The following is a 10,563-nucleotide window of genomic DNA, read 5'->3' as shown; positions in this document are numbered from 1 at the left end:
GTCGAGGACGACATTCTTTTAAGGAGGGGAGATTGTGACGCCCCGAAAAAAATGAGTTTGAAAACCCGAAAATTTTCTAATTTTCTAGGGTTTATTTTGTTTAAAACAAAACCCGCCTTTTCTACATTTTCTTGATTAGAAAAAATCCCAGATAAAGTTTATGAGCAAAATTAGTTTTAAAAATCGGTTAGTTTTTGAGAAATTAAAAGCGTATTTTGGATGTGGGACCCACTAGTGCGAAAAATTCGGAAAAATTCGGCCAATAAGGTTAAGTTTCGGATACTGTGTAAAATTTATCGGGTGTTAAGAGATAAGTAGAGGAGGTGAAGTGATTGATGTGAGAGGTGACCAAAGGATAGAAATGCATTTAAAGAGGTGCCAAGTGTCACAATATCATTGGGTGGAATTTATGGAACACTATTCATGTTTTTGACTTTTGACCCATTGGTTAAATATCTCACAAATTAACCAAAAATTCATTCTTTTCTTACCTCCTTGTGGCTGACTGTGAGAACCCAGAAAAAAAAAATTTATTTTTATTTATTTATTATTTTATTCCTGTGCACCCGTTTTTTTTTTATTTTCTTTATTATATTACTTTTATCAACATTTTATCAGTAAATATAGTTTTAAAATCATTTTTCTAGTATAAGGTAGTTCGTGAGAAAATTGGAACGTATTTTGGACGTGGGACCCGCTAGTGCATTTAGTGAGAGAACTTCGGCCGATTCGGTTAAATATTGCATATAGGGATTTAATTACTAGGTGTTAGGAGATAATTGGAGGTTACCTAGATGAATTAATACTGAGGAGACAAGAACATGACTTCTAGCAACAATAAGGTGCCAAGTGTCCACTTGTCATTAGCTTAAACTTGCCTAACTTTTGGCCTAACTTCTTTAACTTTACTTAAAGTCTAATTTTGACCAAGATGACTTCACTTCTTCCTCCCTCTTGGCCGAATGCTCCTTGGAAGCAAAAGGAAAAGATTCTTCAACCTTCATCTTCAAATCCTTGCTCAAATCTTGAAAACTAGCCGTTTGTTTCTTGAATTAGTCCATAAAAACATCTTGCTTAGGGTCTTTGAAGAACTTGGTGGTGTTGTTTTGGAAGAAAATCACCTAAGCTACAACCTTTCTTGAAGAACTAAGGTATCTTGCTTGGAACTCATCTTTTGTTATTAATTTTGGCCAATTGGTGCCTTATAGTAGCTATTTACGCGATTTTACGGAAGATTTGGTGGATTGGAGTGAAGTTTCCTAATTTTCTGATTTTTTCTGGATTTTTTCTGTTTTCCTATGATTGAGATGATTGAGCTGGAATTGATGGTTCTAAATGGCATTTTATAGCTCTCTTGTGCGTTAATTGTGGTTAATTGCGGACAATTTCCGTTTGTGCGGAAAATTTCAGATTTAGGGTTTCAAATTGGGGGTTTTTTATAGTTGATTGTTGACCTTCTAATTGGCTATAATTGAAGGGTATTGTGACCCTAATGAAGTATATTGAATGGCTTATGACTTGTTTGGGTGCTTGTGGTTGTGTTGGATAGTTTTATTGGTTGTCTTGCAGGTTGGAAAAGCTGAAATTTTAGGGGAAATGCTGTCCGAGTGTCTAGGGTATTAGATTCTTGTGAGTTGGGTTGAGATGGACTAGAAATGAACGGTTTTGGGTTTGTTTCTCCTTTTAACCCTAAATGTTATGTATTTTTCATTTCCAAGCTATATTTGGGTCTTGCCTTAATAGTTCCTAGAAAAAGGTATTCGACTTGTGTTTGAGTTTTCATTGTATTTTCTTGATTGCTATAGGGCGTGCCGGTGATCCGAGGCTCACGTCGGGCGAAAACTTGTGAAATTCTTTGTTAAACTTGGTGAGTGTACTACTCACATGTTTTTTATTCTGTGGCTTTCTTGTACTTGAATTCTGTGATTTGGGCTAGTTGTGATGATTGTTTGAGCTAGGTGAGGCGAGGGTGTACTTTACCACTCTCGTACTCTCTGGCCTTCTTGACTGGTTATTCTACTAAGCTTACTTGACTGTTTATGATATGACTTGAATATTCTTGACTATACTGGATTTGGTATCGCTTGGATACCAATCTTTACTGTTCACTCTGAGCTCTACCTCATTGGAAGTCAATGGACTCGAGCCAGTAAGGACTTGGTCGGGGACATTTGACAAGCCATGGGGACTGTATTTGGGAATCTTTGGGTATGAGACCCTTGATTCCGGTATACTCGAGTAATACCAATTCTGTACTGTTTGGTGTTCGGGCCCGGTAAGGGGAAAGTGAGGTGGACGGATAATTGGAGTAAAGAGGAGTCTACGGTCATGATTACCTGGTATATATTGACGGAGAGTCAATGAGATGAGATCAAGCATGGCAAAAGAGTGTGAATATATTGTCTAAGCTATAAACCTTTGCTATCTTTGTAGGTTATGGCTGGCACTAGTGGAGCGGGCGGAGACGAGCCACCTCAGAGGCGCCCACGGGTTATCGACTACCAGGAGAGACCAGGAGGTCCGATCCGGCTGTGGTATACCGCTAGCCGGACCCGCCGCTGTAGGCGTTGCCAGTTTTATTCTTACGCGGACCACGTGGTTGTGGCAGTGCTTGCTGAGCGACGGAGGCTTAGATGTGCCGCCGCCAGGGAGCGCACTGAGACCCTTAGGCTTAGGGGCATCACGCGGATGCAGGCCGATAGGATTGGGGAGCTCCAGGGGGACGTGGCCATGGAGCAGGAGAGGACGAACGCTCTGAGAGAGCAGTTGCAGGTGGTTAACGACCGCCTCACTAGGGTAGTCCGGGAGGTGAGAGACCGGTCCGGCGCTATTATCGATGAGTGTGGGGCACTCATCCAGGGAGTGATTGGCGCCAATGCGCCAGGGGGAGTTCCAGGTGGCGGAGCTCCAGGTCAGGGAGGCGCCCCTAGCTCTAGCTCTGGGGGGGAGTCGGTTGGCTCCGTCGAGGACTAGATTAGGGTTTTGAGCCTTGTTTTGATCCCGTGTGAGGGATACCTAGGAGAAGCTTTTGGTTAGCTGTTTTGTACCTTTTGTACCTTTTGGGGCCTAGGTTGTACAGTGTATTTTGACAGACCCTCTTTTGGCTTCACGGGAGTACTTTTGTATATATTTGCTTGACTGCTCATGTATGACTGTTTGTCACAGTTATGTGTTCTGTGTATAACTGTTCTATGTGTATACATATCTTATGTGGTGTTTATTTTTGGTTCTTCGATCATGCTTATGTGACTATATTTATATGCACTTTTAATATTATTTTGTACCTCGACTTTAGAGTGACATTAGAGCAATGGAAGGCACTCGTAGTGGACGAGGCCGCGGGCGCGGGGTTAGGCAACCCACAACTGACGAGGGTACTAGGGATACCACGACTGAACCAAATCCTGAACCTAGGGTTGACCCTAATGCCCAGATAGCTGCTGCTATGCAGCAAATGACCGACCTGTTAGCCCACGTAGTGCAACAGCAGGGCCAACCTCCTATCCAGCAACCTGGGAACCCTGGCCATGTAGTAGAGAGTGAAGATCGGGCCCTAGAGAGATTTCAGAAGTTTTCTCCGCCAAAATTTCTGGGAGGGCCAGATCCAGACGTGGCCGAAAAATGGTTAGAGAAAATGATAGATATTTTTGCCGCCCTACACTATTCAGAAGAGAGACAGGTTACTTTCGCTGTATTCCAACTGGAAGGGGCCGCGCGTTCTTGGTGGAACGTGATACGAATGAAGTGGGACCGGGAACAAACCCCAAGAACATGGGTAAACTTTGTGAGGGACTTCAATGCGAAATACTTTCCCCCTCTAGTCCAGGAAAAGAAGGAGGACGAGTTCATTAGACTCCGTCAGGGGACGCAATCGGTGGCTGAGTACGAGAGCCAGTTTACTCGTTTATCTAAGTTCGCCCCTGAACTCATTCTAACGGAGCAAAGGAGAGTTCGGCGTTTTATTCAGGGGGCTCAATGTGGAAATTCAAAAGGATCTGGCGGTAGCCCAGATCAATATCTTTAGTGACGCTGTGGAGAAAGCTTTGCGAGTTGAAAATGCAAGGCTCCAAGTAAGGAATTTTCAGGTGAAAAAACGGGGGTTCTCTGCGAGTAGTTCGAACCAAGGGGATAAAGGGACCCCTCCTAAGTTTGGAAGAGGAGCCGGAGGAGGAAGGCAACCGGGAATGACGCGAGGGACTCCGCCGAGGGGTGGTCACAATGGACGAGGCCCACAGAGAAGCGTCTCACAAGGAAGTTCGGCCTCAGTTGCACGTGGACCCTGTGGATTTTGTGGGAAACCCAACCACACTGAGGACAACTGTTGGAGGAAAGAAAGGAAATGCTTGCGCTGCGGGAGTGCAGAGCATCAAATAGCTAACTGTCCGGTGTTACCTCAGGAGGCTAGAGTAACCACCCAGTCGTCGAAGGCCAACTCGGGACAGTTCAAGGTAGAAGGGACAAAGCCGAAGGTGCCAGCTCGGGTTTACTCCCTTGAGCAACAACAAGTCCCTGATTCCTCTGGGGTTGTAGAAGGTACGATCCCTGTTTTCCATCGTCTAGCTAGGATTTTGATAGACCCTGGTGCTACCCACTCCTTTGTTAACCCCGATTTTATGTGCGGCATTGATATAACCCCTGTTAGCTTGCCTTATGACTTAGAAGTTAGTACTCCTACGGGGGACCAACGTTTGATTACTGGTTTGATGTATACAAATTGTGAAATTTGGGTAGGAGAGAGAAAGCTTTTGGGGAATCTTATAAGTTTAGCTATTAAGGGGTATGACGTTATATTGGGTATGGACTGGCTAGCGAAGTACGATGCACAACTTGATTGTAAGAGAAAAGTAGTGGAATTTCGTATACCGGGGGAGGCAACCCTAAGGCTTGATATAAGGGGTAGTTTAGCCTCATCTGCATTAATTTCGGGTATTCGGGCTAGGAAATTTCTGTATAGAGGGGCCCAAGGGTTCCTAGCTTTTCTTATAAACACTCCCACTGATAAATTGAGGGTTGAAGATGTGTCGGTAGTAAGTGAGTATCCGGATGTGTTTCCTGATGAATTAGTAACTTTACCTCCGGAGAGAGAGATAGAGTTTAAGATTGACCTGTTACCGGGGACATCACCTATCTCTAAGACCCCCTATCGAATGGCACCTGCGGAACTCAAGGAGTTGAAATTACAGTTACAAGACCTGTTGGAGCGTGGGTTTATTCAGGAGAGTGGATCTCCGTGGGGGGCTCCGGTACTCTTTGTTAAGAAGAAGGATGGAACTTTTAGATTGTGTATCGATTATCGGGGATTAAACAATATGACCATTAAGAACAAATACCCACTTCCCCATATCGATGAACTGTTTGACCAGTTGCAAGGCGCGGTGGTCTTTTCAAAGTTAGATCTCCGACAGGGTTACTATCAGTTGCTTATTAAGAAAGAAGATATACCCAAGACTGCTTTCAATTCTAGATATGGGCATTTTGAGTTTGCAGTCATGCCCTTTGGGTTGACCAATGCCCCTGCCGCCTTTATGGATTTGATGCATCGGGTTTTCAAACCTTACCTGGACCGATTTGTTGTCGTGTTTATTGACGACATCTTGGTCTATTCTAAAACCCGTGAGGAACATGAGCAGCATTTGAAGCTAGTGTTACAAACCCTGAGAAATCATCGGCTATACGCCAAATTTAGTAAGTGTGAATTTTGGTTGGAGAAAATTTCTTTCTTGGGACATGTGATTTCAAAAGAAGGTATTACAGTGGATTCCGCGAAAGTAGAGGCAGTGGCTGAATGGAAGAGGCCCGAAAATCCCACTGAGATTCGCAGTTTCTTAGGGTTGGATGGGTACTATAGACGCTTTATTAAAGACTTTTCCAAATTGGCCGGCCCTTTAACCGATCTAACGAAGAAAAATAGCCGTTTTGTGTGGGATACTAGGTGTGAAACCAGTTTTCAGGAGTTGAAGCGAAGGTTAACTAGGGCTCCTGTTTTGGCCTTGCCTAATGGGAAGGACAGTTTTACTGTTTATACCGATGCTTCGAGGGAAGGCTTAGGGTGTGTGTTAATGCAAAACAAGAACGTGATTGCTTTTGCCTCTAGGAAACTGAAAACCCATGAACAAAACTACCCTACCCATGACTTGGAGTTAGCTGCTGTGGTCTTTGCTCTGAAAAAGTGGAGACACTACCTCTACGGGGTTACCTTTGAGGTTTATTCAGACCATAAGAGTCTTAAATACCTTTTCTCCCAAAAAGAGTTGAATATGAGGCAACGCCGGTGGATGGAACTCTTAGAAGATTATGACTGCACGATCAACTACCATCCCGGTAAGGCTAACGTAGTAGCGGACGCCTTAAGTCGGAAGGCTCAAGTAGCAAGGTTAATGGTCAAGGAGTGGGAAATGTTAGGAGCAGCTAGCGAGTGGAACCCTAGACTGGGAGGCAAACAAATAACTTTTGGGAATATTCGGGTGACATCTGCTATTCTCGATCGAATTAAAGAAGCCCAAGAGAAGGATCCGATGGTACAAAAGTGGAAGGAAAAGGTGGAAAAGGAAGCACTACCTGACTTCAATTTGGGTCCTGAAGGGATTTTAAGGTATAGGAACCGAGTAGTGGTAGCCAATGATGAAAACCTGAAAAGAGAAATTTTAGAGGAAGCCCATCGATCGAAATACACGATCCATCCTGGTAGTAATAAGATGTACCAAGACTTGCGACGGTTGTACTGGTGGGATAAGATGAAGAGGGAGATTGCTCAATATATCCAAACCTGTCTGATTTGCCAGCAAGTCAAGGCTGAACACCAAAAACCCTCTGGACTGTTACAACCTCTTGAGATACCTGAATGGAAGTGGGAAAATATCACGATGGACTTTGTTTCTGGACTGCCAAGAACTCAGAAAGGACATGATGCCGTTTGGGTGATCGTTGATCGGTTGACCAAATCGGCTCATTTCTTACCCGTGAATGTGAAGGATTCCATGGATAAGCTGGCTCGATTGTACCTGAATGAAATTGTGAGGTTGCATGGGGTTCCAGTGAGTATAGTTTCAGACCGAGATCCTCGTTTTGTATCGAGGTTTTGGCAAAAGTTTCAGGAGAACTTGGGGACCAAAATCAACCTTAGTACCACTTATCACCCCCAGACGGATGGACAGTCAGAGCGAACCATTCAAACCCTCGAGGATATGTTACGAACTTGTATTCTGGATTTTGGGGGTAATTGGGGTCAACATATGACTTTGGTAGAGTTTGCCTACAATAACAGTTTCCATTCGTCCATTCAAATGGCACCATATGAAGCTCTCTACGGACGGAAGTGTCGTTCGCCCATTTATTGGGATGAAGTAGGGGAAAAGAAAGCTCTAGATCCAACAACCATTCCTTGGATGGAGGATGCACAAGAGAAGGTTAAATTGATTCGTCAAAGACTCCAAACAGCTCAAAGCCGACAAAAGAGCTACGCAGATAACCGAAGGAAAGACTTGGAGTTCGAAGTTGGAGACCGTGTTTTCCTTAAAATCACACCACTACGAAGTGTCACTGCGGGTAGAGGAAAGAAACTTCAACCACGGTTCGTGGGGCCTTACAAAATTCTCCAACGAGTTGGGAAGGTAGCGTACCGACTCGAGTTGCCGCCAAGTTTATCTCGGATTCATGACGTCTTCCATGTTTCGATGCTAAAAAAATACTATCCTGATCCAACCCACGTTGTGCGACCAGAGGAGATTGAGTTAGATGAGGCACTTACTTACGAAGAAAGACCTGTACAAGTACTCGATCGAAGGATTAAGGAACTGAGGAATAAGCAAATTCCATTGGTAAAGGTTTTGTGGAGAAATCATGGAATAGAAGAGGCAACTTGGGAGTTGGAGGAAGAGATGCAAAAGAAATACCCTGAGCTATTTAGTAACCCAGGTGAGCAATTTCGAGGGCGAAATTCTTTAAGGGGGAGAGAGTGTGAGAACCCAGAAAAAATAAAAAAAAATAAAAAAAAAATTTTATTTATTTATTATTTTATTCCTGTGCACCCGTTTTCTTTTAATTTCTTTATTATATTACTTTTATCAACATTTTATCAGTAAATATAGTTCTTAAATCATTTTTCTAGTATAAGGTAGTTCGTGCGCAAATTTGAACGTATTTTGGACGTGGGACCCGCTAGTGCATTTAGTGAGAGAAATTCGGCCGATTCGGTTAAATATTGCATATAGGGATTTAATTACTAGGTGTTAGGAGATAATTGGAGGTCACCTAGATGAATTAATACTGAGGAGACAAGAACATGACTTCTAGCAACAATAAGGTGCCAAGTGTCCACTTGTCATTAGCTTAAACTTGCCTAACTTTTGGCCTAACTTCTTTAACTTTACTTAAAGTCTAATTTTGACCAAGATGACTTCACTTCTTCCTCCCTCTTGGCCGAATTCTCCTTGGAAGCAAAAGGAAAAGATTCTTCAACCTTCATCTTCAAATCCTTGCTCAAATCTTGAAAACTAGCCGTTTGTTTCTTGAATTAGTCCATAAAAACATCTTGCTTAGGGTCTTTGAAGAACTTGGTGGTGTTGTTTTGGAAGAAAATCACCTAAGCTACAACCTTTCTTGAAGAACTAAGGTATCTTGCTTGGAACTCATCTTTTGTTATTAATTTTGGCCAATTGGTGCCTTATAGTAGCTATTTACGCGATTTTACGGAAGATTTGGTGGATTGGAGTGAAGTTTCCTAATTTTCTGATTTTTTCTGGATTTTTTCTGTTTTCCTATGATTGAGATGATTGAGCTGGAATTGATGGTTCTAAATGGCATTTTATAGCTCTCTTGTGCGTTAATTGTGGTTAATTGCGGACAATTTCCGTTTGTGCGGAAAATTTCAGATTTAGGGTTTCAAATTGGGGGTTTTTTATAGTTGATTGTTGACCTTCTAATTGGCTATAATTGAAGGGTATTGTGACCCTAATGAAGTATATTGAATGGCTTATGACTTGTTTGGGTGCTTGTGGTTGTGTTGGATAGTTTTATTGGTTGTCTTGCAGGTTGGAAAAGCTGAAATTTTAGGGGAAATGCTGTCCGAGTGTCTAGGGTATTAGATTCTTGTGAGTTGGGTTGAGATGGACTAGAAATGAACGGTTTTGGGTTTGTTTCTCCTTTTAACCCTAAATGTTATGTATTTTTCATTTCCAAGCTATATTTGGGTCTTGCCTTAATAGTTCCTAGAAAAAGGTATTCGACTTGTGTTTGAGTTTTCATTGTATTTTCTTGATTGCTATAGGGCGTGCCGGTGATCCGAGGCTCACGTCGGGCGAAAACTTGTGAAATTCTTTGTTAAACTTGGTGAGTGTACTACTCACATGTTTTTTATTCTGTGGCTTTCTTGTACTTGAATTCTGTGATTTGGGCTAGTTGTGATGATTGTTTGAGCTAGGTGAGGCGAGGGTGTACTTTACCACTCTCGTACTCTCTGGCCTTCTTGACTGGTTATTCTACTAAGCTTACTTGACTGTTTATGATATGACTTGAATATTCTTGACTATACTGGATTTGGTATCGCTTGGATACCAATCTTTACTGTTCACTCTGAGCTCTACCTCATTGGAAGTCAATGGACTCGAGCCAGTAAGGACTTAGTCGGGGACATTTGACAAGCCATGGGGACTGTATTTGGGAATCTTTGGGTATGAGACCCTTGATTCCGGTATACTCGAGTAATACCAATTCTGTACTGTTTGGTGTTCGGGCCCGGTAAGGGGAAAGTGAGGTGGACGGATAATTGGAGTAAAGAGGAGTCTACGGTCATGATTACCTGGTATATATTGACGGAGAGTCAATGAGATGAGATCAAGCATGGCAAAAGAGGAAAAGGGCTCTTGAGAGCCATCCGTATCCTTTTATTCCCTATACTTGGGTGTTGTTGATTTTACTTACTTGACGTGCGTATTTGGACTGAATATTCTTGTGCTTATGTGATCCTGGTATATTTTGGTGATGGTACCTCATTGGGCGAAAGCTCACTCCGTGAATTTTGTTTTCCTTACAGGGATTTACCTTTTGGACTTTTGAGTTTGAAGCTGAGTTGAGTAGAGCTAGTTGAGAGATTTTGTATAGCTCCTCAATAGTTGGTAACTTGATTGTACTTGAATTTACATGTTTCCTTTTGGCTTGTAATCATACCAATGTGGTTGGTAACAGTGTGTGTATTCATGTTCCATGTATTATACTTGGCTTGTATATATATTCCTTTCAGAGTTTGTAAGCAGTTATTTGCATTTGATTGGATCCTGGCTGTTTGTGACGTGGCAGTCACTATTTACTTTATGTTTTAACTTTTGTTTTTCATTTCTTGATTGATGGTTGGGTTAAGCGCGTTAGTAGTTTTCCCGAACGACTTGAATTAATGTTTTACCGTTTTAGTAGTCCTGCCGAGAGCTGGGCAGGCAGTCCGCTAACCCCTTCGGTACGCCTTAGGGGAAGGTGGGGCTGTCACACTGACTCTCTCCCTAGCAAAGAAGGAAGAAAAACCTCTTCAAAGTTTGGCAATTCTCTAGCTCAAATCAACCAAACCACTTGCCT

The 10,563-nt window shown here is 42.6% G+C and overlaps 1 protein-coding gene across 1 annotated transcript; it reads left to right on the top strand.

Moving 5' to 3' along the window:
- The first annotated feature begins 3,454 nt into the window (after window positions 1–3,454).
- LOC113774155 lies at window positions 3,455–4,024 on the top strand. Its single transcript, XM_027318723.1, has one exon. The coding sequence runs from the start codon at window positions 3,455–3,457 to the stop codon at window positions 4,022–4,024; it is 570 nt and encodes a 189-aa protein (XP_027174524.1).
- The last annotated feature ends 6,539 nt before the right edge of the window (window positions 4,025–10,563 follow it).

This window comes from Coffea eugenioides, chromosome 6, assembly GCF_003713205.1.
Source record: "Coffea eugenioides isolate CCC68of chromosome 6, Ceug_1.0, whole genome shotgun sequence".
Classification (NCBI taxonomy): Eukaryota; Viridiplantae; Streptophyta; class Magnoliopsida; order Gentianales; family Rubiaceae; genus Coffea; species Coffea eugenioides.
This window is presented reverse-complemented; position numbering and strand designations above follow the sequence as displayed.

Coding starts and splice junctions, on each gene's coding strand:
- LOC113774155 (XM_027318723.1), top strand. CDS start 3,455: ATGACCGACCTGTTAGCCCACGTAGTGCAACAGCAGGGCCAACCTCCT.